Raw genomic sequence first — 19,698 nt, forward strand, 5'->3', positions numbered from 1 at the left:
CTGTTCTATTAATTCACTTTTCCCACTTAGTCATAATATCCACACGACTGATGATTCTTTATCAAAAATTTCATTGTGTAAATATTTTGTGAATGCTCCAATAGTCACCCCTACCATATTGTTGCATTATCGATATCGAGGTATTTGATCAAAAATATAGTGATATTTGATTTTGTACATATCGCCCAGCCCTACTGTGAAAAATGCGAAAGGTCCTCTCTGGAGCCAGTGTTTAGTTTGTCTGTTCTGGGCCACTGTAGAAACATGGTGGTGCAACATGGCGGCCTCCATGGAAAAGAACCCACTCCCCATTATAAAGGGTTCATTCTAAGGTAACAAAAACAGGATTCTTATTTTCATTGGATTATACACTAATTAAAACATACTTATGAATATTATATTCCATTTCTGCCAAGTCTGTTACGCTAGATGTCGCTACACTCTACACACTGCATCTTTAAATGTCTTGTTTTGTCTCAACCAACAGGCCTCAACCCAAAGATATTCAGTTCACAATCATAGAGGACTAAAGAAACCAGGAAATATTCACATTCAAGAGGATGGAAGCAGACAATTTTTGCACTTTTTCTTAAAAAATGACTAAAAAACGATTAAGTAATTATCAAAATCATTTCCGCTCTAGTACACTGTACCGGAATGTTCAGAGAGCAAACACACATAGATGAGGTCCAGCTGGATTTGTGGCAGGCATTGGGGTCATACTATAAAATCACAAATGTAAACCTCATGGCGGCGCTAAAGGAGACATCAGGGATCTGCAAAGTCATCAGGATTCATCATGTGAGAACAATGATTTTCTGTGCAGAATTTTGTGCCAATTCATCCAGTAAATGTTGAGATAATTCACCGGATAAGTGAAGACTTTGATCACCAAAGTCATCATAATACATCCTCTGGGCACCATGGATATCTGTAACTAATTTCATGGCAATCCATTCAATGGTTGTTGAGTATTTCACTAAAACCTCGAGGTGCAGCTGCCATTGTTAGAGTCCACTGAAGAGAATCTGCAACTTCTTCAGCAGGGCTGGAAGGACTTTGTTTGGAAAGAAAAAGAGCAAAAAGAATGCTGAATGAGGATATTTCTTCTTTGTTTTGCCTGGTAAAAATCATTACAATGCAACTTTGAATTTTTTAACTCAATGAACAGCAAATCCACTTAAACTCCTTCCTGCGTGCTTTCCAGATGCACGTGATTGTTTGATTAATTCAATAATAACACAGTTGAAACACGAGTTAAAAGAAAGAAGAGCTACCAATCTTCCAAAGGCAAAACATACATGTACATAACTTCCATTTACACAAACATGTATATTGGTAATATTGGTGACAATTGATTAAGCACAATAAGCACATTTAACATTTAAGAGCAGATCTTAAGCTCTATGTTGCCTTTGTTCCTATTTGAAGCATTGAAACATGAGTATTAAACTGTACTTAAAACATTACTGTTATTACAACAACAACAGAAACTCTGCTGTAATACTTACAAGAAAGAGATTTGCTTCAACTTATTGATTTATTTAACTAATCATTTCAGGTCTTATCTTGCATGATTGGATTTGTTTACAGTATTTTACAGCATGTTGTCACAGCTTCACAATATTTTCACAGTTTCAAAATATCTCAACAACTATTAGCCCGATTTCCAGTTAATTCTCTGGAAATTCATGCCCCTTCAGAGGAGGAATCCTTTTTTTTTTTATGACCATGTAAGGTCATCAAAACCATCAAAATTTCCCATTACATAAGACCTTTAAAATTTAGTGGGTTCATTACTGTGAAATTCACTGAGCACATTCATGCTCTGCAGGATGAAGCCCTTTCATCCCTGGCAACCCAGGAGCTTTCCTCCAAAAAACAAAAGAGGAATAAAGAAAAAAAAAAGCTTTGCAGACAATAGTGGCATCTAGACTATACCCCTGTTTTATTTCCCAAGCACTGAATCTGTATTGTGAGCAGACTTGTGGTAAATGTTGCCTCCCTACTAAGTATTGCTTGTCCTCTGAAATGTGTCAAACATGTTTCCCTCCAAACTTCACTACATTCTGGAGGGAAACATTGTACTTTTAACTCCCCAAATTCATTTCACTGCGAATGTAGCTTTAAAAATACATAAGATAGTATTACAATGGATGAAACTATCCAACGGTATATAAAGCACTTAAAATGAGCTCCACTTCAACCTGTTATAACATAAAAATAACGCTGACACATTAATACGTCAGAGATAGTCATCCAATAAAATAATATAATTTAATACTACTCATAAGTAATAGTTCAACATCCTGCATGCTGAGTATTGATACTTATAGATTTGTGCTGAAGTAAAAATGTTGAATGCAGTACATCTACTTGTAATGGAGTAAGTTTAGGATCTGAATTCTTCTTACGCTGCTGCATTTTGCATGTCTGTATAGGGATGTTAGTAACTGGACAAAAAGTTGTGTTTTGTGCAACTTATAAAAAAGTATTGTTACTTGAAGTACAGACAGACAGAAAGAGAGAAACAGTGATAGAAAGAATGCCTCCCAACTCTTGCCTGAATGTGACTTTTTTAGTGCAGATTAGAGGCAGCTTTGTCAGCAGACTGAAAACATTGGGATTCCTTGTTGTCAGCAGATTGGACTCCCATCATGTTTAATTCATAGTGAAATAATTCACAGCCAAGCCCATACAACAGCAGCACACTCAAAAAGCTGGACATTAGAGTGCTTTTACTGCCAGCAGAGAAGGCCACTCAGCAGCTACACTGGTCTGTGTGTGTGTGTGTGTGTGTGTGTGTGTGTGTGTGTGTGTGTGTGTGTGTGTGTGTGTGTGTGTGTGTGTGTGTGTGTGTGTGTGTGTGTTTTCACTTCAGAGCCAAGCTGCATTTACAAGCGATCAGCTCTGTCTTGGCTCATTAGCTGCACACAGTATTTAATGTAGAGATCACTGCATTAACCACAGAGCTCACTGTCACATTAGACAAACTGCATTCTGCCTGCAGAAACCGCAACTCTGTTACTGCATCACACACACACACACACACACACACACAGAGTTGTGTTTCCATCACCTCAGAGGACATTACATTGACTTACATTCATTTCCTAACCCCGACCTTAACATAACCCTAAACTAACCTTAACTTTAAACCAAGTCTTCACACTAAAATTAATGATTTACATTAAGGGGACTTGCTTTTTGTTACCATAAGGGAGGCGAGTCCCCGCAACATGAATGTGTAAACAGAATTATGTCCCCATACCTGGTCTACACACACACACACACACACACACACACACACACACACACACACACACACACACACACACACACACACACACACAGGAAAAACCTTATGCTCTCAACCTCCCCTGCCCCTCCCCCTGTAATAAGGAACAGGTTTATAATAGCAAAGTCTACTGGTCAAGGCCAGATTGTATCTTAAAAGTTCTCAGGATCATAAAACAACCACAGAAACACACACACACACACACACACAGGAGTACCTGGAAAAATACAGCTCACACAGAGTTCACTGATCAACTACCATTATACAAACACACACACAAACACACACACACACATCAGTCATACACACGGCATTTAGGCCCATACAAGTACAGTAGATGTGCACACAAGAGACAAGCACACAATGAATGCATTTTGACACGCAACTCATGACACATCAATCGGTTTCTAGACTCTCAGGAGGTGTGTGTGTGTGTGTGTGTTTGACCAAGTACGTGTGACCACTAAAACCTGCAGTAAATTAGTAATGTGGGTTTTTCTTGCAGTTAGTGAGTGTTTGTTTAAGGACATTCTCTCACCTGCTTGCATCTAGCATGTGTATGTGTGTGTGTGTATTTTGGATAATGTGTATCTGTGTATGCAAGTAGTTTGATACCAGGAAATACAGGATGAACCAGCATACCTCCGTATCTCTGTCTACGTAAGCAATGACACTGTAATTATGTCATTTATATGATTATTTTTCCATGATAATTAGACACTAGAAACCAATTTTTAGTCTCTTAATAGGTTAATTATTGTGATTATATCATTTGGATACAGTCCATTCCTGGTCATGCATACTTTTAAGGCAGAAGTGTCTGTTTATTCAAACTCTGACACTCATTTATTTGTGCAGTACAGTGGCAGCAGCACTGCTTTTGTGTTTCTCTTTCACAACCTCTTTCCGATATGGTTTATGGCTGACAATTTGTACCTTTTCAGCACACTTTGAAGTTGATTTTAACGAGGAAGCTGTAGGTTCAAAAACCACAAAGCACAGTATGAGAATCTACAAGTCTGTACAGGATTACATGAGATGTGCTCTATGTTTATTACCCTAAAAGAAAAGCTTCCTTCCTGTAACATCATCAGATAATCATACGTAGGTGTTTTGGGTTGTGCGGTACCTTGTAAGTATGAAACCCGTTAGCTCATATCAGGACGGGTTTCACTCACTGTCCATGGTTTTGGCTTTCATTTCCTCTCCTACACACACACTCACTCTCTAAAAATTTTTGTGTCAGGTGATTTCACACGGTAAAGGCCTCCTCTTCCTGGTTACTGTTACCATGGTAAATGGGGTTAAGAACTGTACAAAACTGCAGAAGTGGCTGCAAATGTCTTTTTCATGATATTACACATTATTTACTTTGCCTAGCTAAGCATTTAGGATGTTTTCAACAGCCTAGAAAGACATTTCCACTGATTTACCCAGAATTCTTTTTAAACCAATCACTATAAACACCTTCTGTAGAGCTGGACAGCACAATTTTCCTACTGTTTTTCATTGCTGGCACACCTGCACTCTCTTCACTTTATAACATTCATACCAAAGACATTTAAAATAAATGATGGTGTAACTTACATCTTTTTTCAATGAGTGAGCAGGCACAGTTCCTTGCTCAAGGGCACTTCAGCAAAGTGTCAAAGTGTCTGTTCCAAGGACTGAACCTGCAGCCTTTTGGCCTGCTGGATGGTCTGTGTAGAGATACACAGTGTTTGTTTGTGTTCAGCTACACTCCATTTCCTCTGGTCTATTTAAACACACACAAACACACAGAGGACACGTACACACATTCATGACCACATGTGTACAGGAAAAACACTTAAGATACACAGGTTGACACACACTTTTACTGAAAATGGACTTAAAATACGCATGTACACAGACAGACAGACACACACACTCTCTGTCCGCAGACTAACTGGTGCACCATTTAAGTCTGTACCGTGTTAATCCGGGCTGTGTAAACAGACGAGGGGAGAGAAGCTGCTCTAAAGCCAAAGGAAACAGCAGAGGGAACCTGTAATGACTCTACTAAGGAGCCCACATCACCCAGCAGAAACCTACAGCTACAGGATTACACTAAACACGGCAGGGTTGCAACATCATTGCTACTGCATAAAAGATGGGATTTTCCTCCAAACTAGTCCAACACTGCAAGTAGATGAAGATCATTATTTCTCAGTGTCAGAAACGAATGAAAATGATCTTACACCATTTTAACCAAATATTACCACTACTTTTTTTTTTTTTTTTTACAATAAAATGGACTTAATCTCTATATTAATCCTGATATTTTATATACCTCAGTTGTTTTAGATCTTCAAACTTCGTCTATAATTCATCTGCTTGTCCTCATCTCTTAGTGAGTAAGATTTGATCAGCACTAACCTAACCTGTATTTACCCAGACCAGCCATCAGCATGAGTGTTCCACTTCAGTAACGTCACGCTTAACACAGTCAGGTTGCAGTGACAAGGTTAAATGCTTTCTTCAAGGGCAGCTGAAGGTAGCTGGGAAGCAACAGATGGGTTAATGAGTGAGTAAACGAGTAAGAAGAAAAAAGAAGGGAGACATATTTACATACTTTTTTTATACACAAACATGGTGCTATCAAAACCTAATTTGTGATTTAAGCAAAAAAAAGTTGATGTCAAAATCTTGTTTACCCTGAATTTCACATTTTAATTAATTTCTGAGGAATTAGTCTGTAGTCTGTAGTCTGTCCAGGATGTATCATAAAGTTATGAGTTAATCTGTATTACTTTCAGGGAAAAGATAAGAGCCATTTATATGATTTTGTTCTCAGTTTTGGGGGTTTTGCTATGAAATTACTCTGAAATTAAAATGGCTTGTTCCCAAAATTCTGGGTGTGTTGTGTGCAGGAACAAGAAATGCAACAGCGACCACTGTTTAGTAAACACACACAGTCCTTCATTAGGCCCATATGGAAACTCTCAGTCAGCTAAAAAGGTTATGTAATAGGTATTTATCTGTGTTTATAGATATTACAAAAATCTGCGGTTAGTCTCGCCACAGCAATAATAACCAGTTTAGACATATGATACCAATGTTGTGAATGTTACCGTGTTATGATAATATCAGCATTACTTTGTCCCATGCTGTTTGTGTTTAGCTAATTGGGTTTTAATGAAGCGTAAAGTGAAGATTTTACAGTTACACTTAGAAAATCACACTGTGAACTATTTGAATTATTAAATATGTTTGTATAATATTGTTAAACAGCAATATATCATGGTCAAACAAATAGTCTTATGTTGATAGAAAGACCACATTTCCCATAAACACTCTCAAAGAAATACCGCCTCTTGATTAACGGGTTTTCATTTCTTTGTATGTTCATCTTATTGTTTGCTTTATTGAGGATCAAGTATTTTAACTTTCTTGATTTTATTTTAGGTCCATCTATTGCGAAAGTCTGAGTTGCACGTCTGTGCTGGAAAAACAGTGACCACTTCCTGTGTTGTGCTGTAAAGCAGCCCAGCGAAGTTTCCAAAGTTTGATCTTGTTGCACCCAGAATAAAAAGCAACAATGTAGTGATGCTCACGCTGACTCTTTATATGCAGGTCCTGTGGTTCAGCAGTGGTTTACATAGGTCAGCTGAAACAAGGGTGGGAAAAAACTGCTTGTATGTCACTGTTCAGTAAGTGAAACAATATTTAAGATTCATTTAGGATTTCCAAATGACAGTGTCATGATAGTTGTCTGGTGGGTAATTGATGATTACATGTAGTTTCAGGTTATGTCATTGCTGTGGACTCAAGTAGAGGCCAATCTTCTCAGTAATTTATGTGTTTTTGGTAATTATAAAATACTACACAACTTAAAAACGAGCTCAATATATACAAATAAAGGAATATGACTTCTGATTTTTTTTCTGTTGTGATAAGAACATGCAGTTTTTATGCATATACACTGTAGATTCATACAGGAAAATGCTTTTTCAGTCTGTGGTTGTGAAATTTACATAAACTGAAACATAGAACTGGCTGTTCTTTCTGTCTGCAGCCTGTGCATTAGTACCTTCTCCCACGCACAAAATGTGACGACCCACCCTTATCTTCCTCTCGTCTCACCACCATTCTCCCCCCGCCGCTCTCCTCTCATTGTCTCTCAGAGCATCCTCTCATTGCATCCACTCTAATGTAAGTCTGCTAATTGGTCACGACAACAGGCTGAATGGATGGAGGCGTCACGTGCTGTACACACAAGAAAATGCTATTGAAGCTGACGACACACACAAGCTGATTTTCTACCTTCATTCATCTCTGTCTCTCCTCTCTAACTTTTAAAGCCACATTGGCCCTTTTATTGTGACCAGATGTAACTACTAAGCTTGTACTTCAAAAGCTCTTAGTTCCTATGAGTATTTTCTACTAATCTTACATCTGTGTTGAATAATCGTACAGTAACTTCCCAAATCGGCAGGCCGTTTAGCCAAACAGGGCCCCAAATGTTAGTGGTTTCCTGCCAGATTTGGAAGCAAAAACAAGACATACATGAGTAAGAACTGGTTATAATCCCAGTCAAATTGTACTGACATTATGATTTTCTCTCACTCTGTGTCTGCCACCTGGAAAAGTTCACACATTGTAAAAAAAATACTCTTCTAGATTCATTATTTGGCATATACATGAGCTTAGTGGGCGTTTTGTGTTGAAGGGGAAATGTGAGACCTTGTAGTTCATGGTGTAAACTGTTTATGTGAAGCTGTGGCTTTGGTTTCACCTCATGGGGGTTTCACTCCATCTGCTCTGATCTTTACACTCCATGGAACCTAACAGAACAGAAAAACCTTTATAATCATAAAAAAAAAAAAAACAGAATAAACTGTGGTCATGTAGTGTAGGATAATCGTTTTAATAGGTTTTCCCTCCACATGAATGTTTAGAACACCAACAATTTGAAAAATTTTACCTTTACATCCTGGGTCAGTCCACCTGTAAACCCTGCACCGGGCTGTGGTTCCCAAGACTGAAAACAAAAGCTATATACTGCAAAAAATGACAGTTATAGGAACGTTTTTGAATGGTAGTCAGGCTTATCAAGCTAATTTACAAGGTATGTGAATTCAAAATATCTCAGAACACAATGGGAAAAAGTTTCATTCATCAAAGTGAGAAATTTCAGAACTAATAAGTTAATATTCTGAAGCACTGAGATAACTGGATGAAATTTCTTCAGTCTAACTTGACAAGGCTGATATAAAATCACAAGCCACAAAGTGTTGACTTATTTTGCAGTGCAGTATTCATATCATAGCAGGAAAACAGCCCGATGGAAATTTATTGTTATAATGTACTGGTAAGTCATAGTTTCCTTCCTCCCTTCCTTCCTAAGGTCTCTCTCCCTCTGGCCTGACCAGGTTATTTTCATTGTATCCATGGCGACAGATAATAAGCAGGGATTCACACCTCACGATGTGCTATTTCCTGATTGGTCTCGAAGCAAGAAGTCGTTTAATATGGTCAGGACAACTGGAGGGAAACCAGTGTGTGCATTATATCTTGAAAGTTATTCAATTAAGTGCTGCATCCATGTGGAGAAGAAAAGTACTGCAACAAGAAATGACTTTTTGCTGTGAGACAAGAGAAACCTGTGTCTCATTTTGGTATGAAGGGGTGTTGTCTAAGGTGCTGGGCAAAACTGAGTCATTCTGATGCATTTCTTGAAAAAATGTGACAAACTGGCAACAAATGCAGTTCTGTCTGCTTATATATTCAAGTAGACCAAATGAAGAAAAAATGTTTTATACTCACTTAAGTCTCTTCTACTTGTTTGGAGTATGTTGGGCTCCAAAAAAATCTGTGATTTTAAAACTTTTTAAGTTTTCTAAGATCATTTCAGTTGGCTTAAACCTAAGAAGTTAGTGGCAGAAACACTTCACTTGGGTAAAGTTTTTAAAGGAGAGGTTTTCCTGTTGGGCCACTGTAGTAATTTTCCTCTCTTTGCTTCTTCTTGTGCCATTTATTCATGTCTTGCGGTGTAACTGCACATCATTTCTATTCATGTTAATATCGCAAAGCACTTTTAATGACCTTGTTGCTGAAAGATTTAGTAATAATAATGATAGCGTTTCTGACAATTTTGACCAAAACTTAATAATGCTATGAGGGAAATTACACATACTACACATATAATCAAGTTTGAACATCTTTATTGCACGTGTTTTAATACAGTTACTGCACATGTAAATAAAGTTTAATTTCCACTATGTTTGATCATTCTGAATCTTACCATGTAACCTTTAACTGAGAGAACTTAAGCCTGATTACACACTAAAGTACTATCATTGTAACGGAAGGGTTCATGTAATGTGTATCTTGGTCTTTGGGAGTGTGAGCTGAGAATTTGCTGACTGGCCAAGGCAAACAGGGTGTGTCAGATGGTTGCAAGATTTCCACAGTACCTTACATAAGGATGTTTACTGGAAGAAGCAGTCTTGACAAGAGGGAAGAGTTCCAAGGTGTAAAAGGTGGGAACAGTTTTTCATCTGTGTGCATAATACAAACTAACTTTGTGCTGTGTACCATGCTCTGAGCATTAATAAAGTCTGACAATACTGTAAGAGATGTTTGTCTTGTTTCTCCGGGTCAGAGAGGAATTGCAAAATTGCCACGACGTTGCCAATCAGAGTTTCCTGATTATAAAGTGATTACACACTAATGCTATTGAATTTTATATTGGATATCTCAATTATTTTTGGCCATTTGGCTTGTATTATTTGTATATACATCAAATCAATTGCTTTTTAATGGGTGAGACTGTGAGATGATAAAATTGTTAACATGCAAGGTCCCAAAAAGTCCCAACATGTCAAAAACAAACCTTTCAATAAAACATAAAACTATCAGTGTTGTACTCTCATAGCCTCTACTGTTTGTCTCTGTCACTGTGTACCTGTCTGTCCATCTGTCTTTTACTGAAGTAGTTCTGGTGCTCCATGGTGACCTAAAGGCCTGGTGAGAAGACATCATTCTGAATATTAAAATACACAGTAAACAGAAGAGAGACTTTCATTATACTACTGTAGTTTACAACATCCCAAATTCTGCATTAAAGTCCAACCACTACCATTCATTTAAACAACTTTTATTTATTAAGTTTTTACAAATAAAGTAACAAATTCCATTGTATTGTAGCGCAAAGCGCAAAGTTTCTTTTTAATATGAAGCTTGAACACTCTATACTTAGTGCAAAACATACCGTTAAAGGCTGCCAATGACTCCCTACGTGTATTTTTTTGTTTTTTCTTTCATTCATTCATCCATGTGTTGCTTTTATTTTAATTCAACCACTTTTGTACAACGTCAAATACAATACAGAAAATGAAACCACTTAAGTTAGGTGCCGCTAGAGACATTAAAACTGCGGATCAAACAAGTGAGAAATAAAGAATAAAAACGTGAGAAGATCAGAGAGAATAGAAATATAATGAACATGTTGAGAAGAAAAAAAGTCTGCAGTAACAGTCTGAAGAAACTGTTGCTGTGCTCGAGACTCGACATCATTCCACAGGAGCAAGCTACATGAAACAGCAAGGAGATGCACTGAATGAATCTGTATGTATATGTGTGGACATGTGTGTGTTTGTGTTGATCTGTTGGTGCACTGAAAGGCATTTTTTTTTCTTTACATGTGGGCACTTCTACAGTAAAAAGCATAAAGGGTAAGCGAGTCCTGAAACAGGCAAAAACACCAACAGAAACTGATTCTAAATGTGAGCGAGTTAAAAACTATTGCTACACTGTACGTGCCACAAGAAAAAGTATCCTCCTTTCTCCACTTTAACTTCAGGAAACCTCACAATATGAGCGCCCACACTGGATACCTCTTGAGCCTTTCACAGTAACAGTCCTCCACTACAACTCCAAAAAAAAAAACCAAAAAAAAAAAACTTCACACCAGTCCTCCAGCATCGGTGTAACCATCAAACCCAACTGTAACTGCAGAGCTTGATAGCGTACTGTAACTTTAAATAATATTGCATTGCAGCCATTACACAGAAGGCATTCCTTTCATAGTATATACTGTATGTAGAAGAGAGACAGCAAAATTATTATCAAATTTCTACTGTGGAAATCATTTGAGGCTCGAGCAATCGCAAAGTGAAAACCCAGGATGTTACCTGGCAAGCAAAACAGCTCCAGTGAGTAAAAAGCAGGTAAATACACTCTCATTTTTTTTCTTTTAAACTCTTCACCTCTGATGTTTTCCTTTCCACTGACAAAAAGTCAAATGGCACTGAGTTGGTGGCATCATTAAAGGTTTTGACTTCTTTTAAACAAATCATGATAAACAAGAATGATCATGACCAGAACTAAAGCAAAGTGGCTCAATGATTATTCACAGCTTCAACCAAACTTGCCTAGTAGTAAAAATGTTGCATTGTTATTCATGAGAAATGGAAAATATTACAAAAAAAAAACAGGCAAAAGCTATGTTTTTTTTTTTGTACAAACTTTACAAAGTAACCGCTTCGTGTATTTATTTGAACCCAGAACACCCATTCCCAGCAAAAAAAAACAAAAAAACAAAACAAAAAAAAAAAGAGAAGATGTTAGGTTTTTAAGTGAATGTCAAAGTTTGTACCAGATATGTTTCATTTGCACTGACAAATGAAAACGAGAAAAGAGGAGGGCAAGGGTGTCAAGGCCTTGAATCTAAAACCAATCACTTCCATCACTTTTTTTTTTTTTTTTTAACCTCCATTATCACTCACAGTACAATCATCACCACCATCACCCACACCACCTCTTGCACTGTGATGCCGCCAGGTTAGACACATTCTTACATTTTTGGCTTACACGGCCATGAACGAAACCTGTTTTAACCCCGACGGTGCAGCATCAGAAACATACAATGGGAATCGGAGTGGATGACAAAATATTCATACCTTTTGCAGATGCATGTTTTTTTTTTGCCCGGTAGCAGCAATTCTCAAATGAGGAGTCACTCCCAATCAAATCTGTTAAAAAGGACAGTACAGTGCTGCTGGCCTCATAATTGCTTTTTTTTTGATGAAATCTGTAAACGCATAGTAACATATTCTATTTGTGCATGTGGACATGGCTCTATATGCTCGCTTTGGGGCTGGACTTTCTCTCTGTATGTGGTCAATTTCAGTTATGGTAATTTCACTGCAAATCTATTGGAGTTTAAAGTAGATGTGCCATGGTGCAGTTAGTGAGATTTCTGCACTTACGCTTGACTGTACAATAACAAAAGTTGTGCACCAAAAGAAACATTAATCCCAATTCAACTGACAGAGTAGAATATCGTGACCCCTGCTACATTTTTTTGTCCAGCTATCGTAGATACAGAGTTTAAAGTATTGAAACATAAAGCTCAGAGGAGTCTCTTAACCTTACTCTATTGATTTCAAGGTGTTTTGTTTATTTCATTTGTCTCAGATTTATGTTTTCCACGTATAAAATCCGTATCACGCTAGAGATTAGTTACCATTTAAAAGAATATATCTTCAAGTTTGCTGTATTAATGCTGCACCTGTGCCTCTTAAGTACAGAGTGGTCCAAGCTTCAAATACAATCCTCATCAACTTCCTCCTTAAAATGAAAAAATATTTCCCCTCCCTTTTCCCCCGTATCTACATTTAAAACCCTGAAAAAAATGGCACTGATAAACTCTGGTGTTCTCTCCATCTTTCATCCTGTTGGTGGTGTAACCGGGCCTTAGACGCACCGTCAGACCTCGTGCGTAAGTAAAGCACAGCACGCATCTGCCAGACACTCCACGCTGACTTCAAATGATGCTTTTTCTGATTCTGTCTCACTCCGGCGGTCCGTTTTATTGGCTTCAATGGCAGCAGAGTAAGAGTCAATTCATCTTTCTATCAATTCAAAAACAGAAATTCAAGAGACAAATCATGGAGACTTAACCGCAACACAGTAGCAGCTACCAACAAGCCGTTATTTTCCTGCACGCCCGCTCCACTAAACACCAAGTCCAGTCATCACCGCCGACTTCAAAGTCACTCCACACACGCTGTCAAGTGTGCTTACTTTAACCCAAGTTCCTCGACCCCGCCCCAGACGAAAGAAGAAGCAACAGGAAGGATGCAAGGCACTAGTAAGTACCTCCAGTGTTCACACCAGAGGTTCTAGGGAGGTCGGAGGGGGGGGGGGAAGCAAAGAGAGCAAAGAAAATAAAAAGACAGACTTTTTTTTTTTTTCAAGTACAATAAAATGGACACCATTGGTTTATACATTCACATTCATCTAACAAAACCAGGGGGAAAAGGGAAGAGGAGGGCTATTTTAAAGTGTCTGATATATAAGTACTGTATTAAGAAAAAAAAATAGCTAGCATTACTTTATTATCTAAATATCAACTATCCTGCCGTTCACTCCTGTTTGTAATTGGGCTTGGAGGTCAGTTTCGACTTTCAATTCAATCAGTTACAGTATAAAGATGAACTGAAACTGCGGTTGAATAGTTATTGGTAAGGCATTATTTTTGTGATTATGTCCTTAGTAACTGGATGTAAGGACTATTATTGAAGAAGAGGGTTTTTATTTTTAATTTTCACATTTTGGTGACAATTCATTTGCGGAAAGCAGTGAATTGAAAGTGAAAGGACCCCAAACTGTTCTCCGTATGCTTTTTTTTTTTTTCTTTAATATGTGACATTTCACCCTAAAACTAATGTTGTCCAACAACATTTGCTAATAATAAACAACAATAATCACAGTGTTTCCACATCGTACACCGATGTGCGCGTATAACAGGTCCATCGACAGAACACGTTTTTGTTTTTTGTTTCTTTTTAAATAGAATAATAATCATTAACAACAATAATGATGAAAATAATGTACATTGCAATCATTTCAATCCAAATGATGAAACCAACCTAATGATGACACTGAGAACTGAGGCATTAGTCTATAGATCTATGTTGGTTAAAAGGCTGCTACGCCTCCAACATTGTCTGTGTGTGTGTATGTATGTGTGTGTGTGTGTTTGTATTTACATAAGTCTGTGCATGACTGTGTGTGTGTTTGTGTATGCAGGTCTGTGTATTTATCTGAATGTCTCATGCATTGTGTGTGTGAGTGTGTGTGTGTGTGTATCAGATTGCTAGCTGGGGGGCAGCGAGCAAAAACAAACCCAACAAAACAAAACCAAAAATAAAACAATAAAATGGAATCATCATAGCTGACACTCTTAAAAATAAACAGCGACACAAACTGTACAGGGACTCTGATATTATTCTGATAACAAGGCCACTTTTTCACGCTGAGTTCTCTCATGTTTGGGCTTTTTTTTTTTTTTTTCTCCTCTAAAAGGTTTCTGTTGTTATTGCTTCAAATGGCAACAGAGAGGCGGAGAGAGGGATGGAAGAAGAGATGGAGTTGTGATTGGTCGAGAGGCATTTGGTATGCAGAAGCATCTGTCATGTCCATTCAGTACTCTAAGCAATGGTGCACACAGCGGTGTAAGCAGTGTAAAAGGAAACAGATGAGGTGTCTGACTGTTATTGAATAAACGCTTGTTTCACTCTTCATCTACTCTCTTATCTCCACCTCTCTTCATCTCTTTGATTGGTTTTGTAGGAATGAGGGAGGAACAAGACACAGGAGGTAACAGAGGAGCGGCTGTCACGGGTTTTCTCAAGTCGCCGAGCGCTAGACTACTACCTGCTCTTAAACAGGCTTGAGTTCAGTTTCCCCTCCCGAACGTTCAAAATCTCAATTTGTTTGCTTTGTTCTTGATTTGTTCTCGATTCTGTGCTTTGAACGAATTTGAGGAGAATTCCTGGTTACAAAAATTCTGAAAACTGAAGAAAAAACACTGCCTGAACTCAAACCAAATGCTGCTCTCTCACCTGACATCAAAGCTTTCATCTGCTGCCATTTGCATCCTTCTTTGTGAGCATTAATGATGCAAATTGCTGCCGCTGTTTGATTTCAGAGTGATAGAGCCTTTGATGTTTGACACTGAGCACTAAGCAAGACAACGCTAATGTGATGGCCAGCTATGATCCCTTCTGTGTCCACCAGTTACTTCTTTATGAACTGCCTACATTGTTTCCACCTTACATTTTATGGAAAAAGTGCACTGTTGCATGTTCCTATCTGCTCTGAGAGCTTGAGAACATTTTTAGTGCTTAAAATGCTGAAAGCTAGAAAGTACAAAATATTATTTATACTTCTAGCAAAAGAAGGCTGCTGACAACCAAAAAACAGCTTTTCAAACTTTTTTTGCTGTTGTAAGAAGCTGTAAGAGGTGCTGTGTGGACACAAGGGCTAAAGGAGGTTTTGTAAAAGCCGGCCATGAAATTTCTCCCCCTAAACCTGATGTAACCTCTCCCCTTTGCGTGTTTTCCTCCTTTGAACAGTTTCCTCATACTCTGCTATCTTTGTTTCAAAACAGCCCAAAATATCTCTTCAACACTCTTAGTTTCTCCATTTTCACAATATCATCAACCTGTCCTCTCCCCTTCCTCCTAACCCTTCCATGTACAGACTAGTTCACTCAATTTAGAGCACGAAATGGAACAAGTGTGACCAAGCCGAGCCCGTACACATTACCTCACACACAAACAGTTATTAACACCAGTCCCACACCCTGTCAAAACCTCTTTGGCCATTCTAACATTGCACTCTTGAGTCTTTTCCTTTATACTCAAGCATTTGGCTGGCTGTGACAAGCCCACGAACGCAGCAGAAAGGGAGATTGTGTGACTGCGTTTGTGACAGCTTCTCACACACGTGGATGGAAGCAGAGGCGAGATGCATCACGCTAACTGTGGAGGTGGACCCACGTCGCATTCCTGATTTCCTCTCTCCTCTTCTTTTCGTTTCCTTCTTTTTTTTTTTTTCTTTTCACCTCTTGGTCAGGTCAGTTTCTGTAAGTTAAAACTCCTCGCTCTGCGCGCTCCTCCGGTTCTTCCATCCTCTCCGGCCGATCTAGCCCAAAGCACTCCAGTCCAGTTGGGCCATGATTTAAACAAGCCCTCACCCCCAGCCCTACGTGGTCCTCAGGTTGGGTCCTCCTGGGTTGCTGACTGACTTCTGCAGAGCGTTGGTCAGATGGAAAGCCTGGAGCGGCCCCTGCCCGGGTATCTGGCCCTGTCCGCCAACCGTGGCGGGGTAGGGCCCCAGGGGTTGGGAGGTGCTGACCAGCAGAGGCCCGGGTTGCGTCGGCGCCTGGTGTTGGTTCGACAGGCCGTGAGCTGGTCCGGACCACTGTGCGCTGTAGGCGGCGGTGGGGGTGTAGTGGATGAACTGGGGAGGTTGGGGTTGGGGTGGAGTGGAGGAGGCAGGGGGGTGGCACAGGGAGCCCTTGCGGACGGCTAAAGAGGTAGCGGAGGTGGGGTTTGTGGGGAGGTGGGCTGAACCTCCGATGCTGCTCGGGCACAGCTGACTGGGAGCGGAGTACTTCCTGCCCAGACTGGCTGACTGGATAGCCTGGAGAGGTGGGTGGTATATCAGATAAAGAAAAAGAAACGATCACTCATGTAGCAATACACTCACACTAAACATTTTATTTAATGTAAGATACATTTTAAGATCATTTTTGTACTTCAGTAAATGCCTTCACATCCTATACAGAGTTTTGATGCATGACTTAAAGGGGACATGTCCCTCTCTCTTTCTCTCTCTCAACCCAACCGGTCAAAGCAGATGGCCGCCCACCAAGAGCCAGGGTCTGCTTGAGGTTTCTACCCGTTAAAGGGGAGTTTTTCCTTACCGCTGTCGCCAAGTGCTTGCTCATGGGGGAATTGTTGGGTCTCTGTAAATTAAAGAGTACGGTCTTGACCTGCTCTATGTGAAAAGTGCCTTGAGATGACTTCTGTTGTGATATGGCGCTATATAAATAAAGATTGATTGATTGATTGATATCATGCACATTCCCAGCTCTGTATTTTTATTCTGGGGCTCTACTGGAATATCTTTGTGTGATTTATTTAGTTCAAAAAACTCCTTATTTATCTTATACTGACCCTTTATGCAGTTCAGCCTCTGTCTGAAACAGGCCGTTTTAGCTCCTGTCACTTTAAAGCCCCCCCTCCTGATAAGCCCACACTGTTCTGATTGGTTAGCTCCAGGAAGCTGCCCCTCTGCAGACTGCAGGAGGCTACGTCAATAACTACAAACACTACATGTTCCAGCCAAAATCTGATCTGAAATATGCATGTGGACATTCAAGCCATGGAACAATGTTAGCAACAGAGACTATGGAACAGACAGCTGTTTGTTGGTATGCGCAAACAATATGACGTCAATTCGATGGGAAAGTTAACTTTGCAATTGGAGCATTCAGAGTCAGCTGTAACCCTGGCTTCTGACTTTCAGGAAGCATTTTTACGTATGTTCACCTCCAGTTATGGAACTTCGACCATGTTTAACATTGACGTCCAAAATCATAACAGTTTAAAAATAGTCAGACTCTGTAAGCAACTTGTGTGTGTGTGTGTGTGTGTGATTTTAATCTAACCTCGTAGCTGTGTCCCTGCGCTGGGGCCTGCTGCAGCTGTTTGGCACTCCTCTTACCCTGAAAAAGCACTGTGTTTAGTTCAATTTACTCACCTGCATATAAAATTATTGAACATACAATAATTAATAACAAAAAATAGTTATTTTGTCAACATTAAGAATCTATTATACCTGTGACTCTGGGAAAAGTTCAAAGGCCAATTTTAACAAAATGCTGCACACTGTCACAAATTCTGTAAAATGTTTTCTAACATAACATGTAGCTGAAGTGTTGCAGCCAAAGGTGCACCAACAGACATGAAACGAATGTGGTAAACATCAGCTACTGCTTCACCAGTTGAAGAAAGAAAATTAATTTCCAGCAACAAGATTCTGCTTTTACTGGCATGGTAAATGCACAGAAAGCGCCAAATGGAAACAGGTCATGAAAACATATCATCAGTCAAATGCCAGTCGGTTTTGGCTGAGGTTTATTTACTCTACCAACCACTTTGGCTTCTCACAAACTACCATTTAGAGTTAAGTTTCTTTCCCCCCATCTGTCTTCTTGTCTGGTAAACTAAATACAGGATCCGGTGAGTCATTGTTGAAGGAACATTTTCTTTGTCAAAACAACTTTAACCGGGATGAATCATAAAAAAAAAAAACGGCAGTAAACCTGTGAGAGGTTCATGGCATCTCTAGCCCAGTTGTCCACCAGTTTATGGAGGTCATCGGTGAATGTTCCTTTCCTCTGGTGGGGGGCTGATATGTTGGGAGGCAGACACTGAGAGCCCCCCTGGCTCTGACCCAAACCGCCTGAACCGCTCACTGCGTTGGTGCTACTGGTCCCTGTGAAGAGAGATGGAGAAGATAGGAGAGAGAGTAAAGGATGTGAGATATTGTCCAAACATGATCTGGGTGAATATGAATGCAGGTCCTGGCTGTTCTGGCATGTCATGATGGTCACTTAATAATATTGTTTAGTTTTAATGTTTAGTTTTAATCAGAGAGGAACTATGATACTAGAGCAACATTTTAACCGGAACATGGCCACTTTTACCAACAATTCTGACAAATACTGGATCTTTTTTTAGATAATTATCATATGTTCTCTCAAGATTTATCTCGCCTTAGATCTGAGATACACCGGGCAACCTGTAAAGTTGACATGCCCAGCAGCATTCACCTACAAGATGCTCCCACACAAAGAAGCAATGCTGAGGCAGCCCACTGAGTGCTGCTGTTGCAGTGTGTATCACTGATCTCAGGTTTGTACTTCATTTTCTGTACATTAGATGGCACTCAAGCTCTCTAACAGCAGCGGTCGGTTTGCTTTTTGCCAACTCTCATCATCAAACTGGTCATAGCAAACTCACTGCAGGAAAAAAAAAAGAACACACACTGCAAACTGCCAAGGGTGTCTGCATGAATGTGTTGTGCTATATAGCATCTAGTACAGAATACAATTATATATGATACTTGGCATGTTCTAAGACTGTACTTCTTCATGTTAGTGCCTCTCTACCAGAGGAAAAAAAAAATCAATAAATGCTGAGTTGAAAGGAGAAATACACAGTTTTATCAGATCATTCTGGCCAGGAAAGAGGATTTTATTTCTCCCACTTGAAGGAAAACTGTATTTTAATGATTTTCCAACAAATTTAAAAATTGCCATTCCTTTACTGTGTCTCAAATCCAGATTACAGCTACAGCACGAGGTGATACATTTCCTTTACAAACATATTTAACCCAAAGACATACTGACAAAGAATATTAATATCATCTATTTATATCAGATATCTAATGACAAAAGGACATAATACGTAGGGATTACCCAGTATAAACTAATGTGATCTAACAAAAATTGTCATGTCATGCTAAATAAAATGGAGGAAAATAAGAATGAGGAGACGCTGAGTCATGACTGACTG

General features: G+C 39.2%; 1 protein-coding gene across 4 annotated transcripts in view; it reads right to left on the reverse strand.

Annotated features, from left to right (window-relative positions):
• Nucleotides 1-10,402: 10,402 nt before the first annotated feature.
• The window catches only part of wnk1b (WNK lysine deficient protein kinase 1b), a 98,834-nt gene continuing 89,538 nt past the window's right edge, over nt 10,403-19,698 (reverse strand). For all 4 annotated transcript variants that reach the window (XM_044342949.1, XM_044342948.1, XM_044342947.1 and 1 more), the window contains 3 exons: nt 18,444-18,616; nt 17,787-17,843; nt 10,403-16,756 (listed from right to left, as the gene is read on the reverse strand). In XM_044342949.1, coding sequence (XP_044198884.1) covers nt 16,316-16,756; nt 17,787-17,843; nt 18,444-18,616 — 671 coding nt within the window. In that variant the 3' untranslated portion in view covers nt 10,403-16,315. The remainder of the gene's footprint in view (nt 16,757-17,786; nt 17,844-18,443; nt 18,617-19,698) is intronic.

Source organism: Thunnus albacares, chromosome 23, assembly GCF_914725855.1.
Source record: "Thunnus albacares chromosome 23, fThuAlb1.1, whole genome shotgun sequence".
Taxonomy (NCBI): Eukaryota; Metazoa; Chordata; class Actinopteri; order Scombriformes; family Scombridae; genus Thunnus; species Thunnus albacares.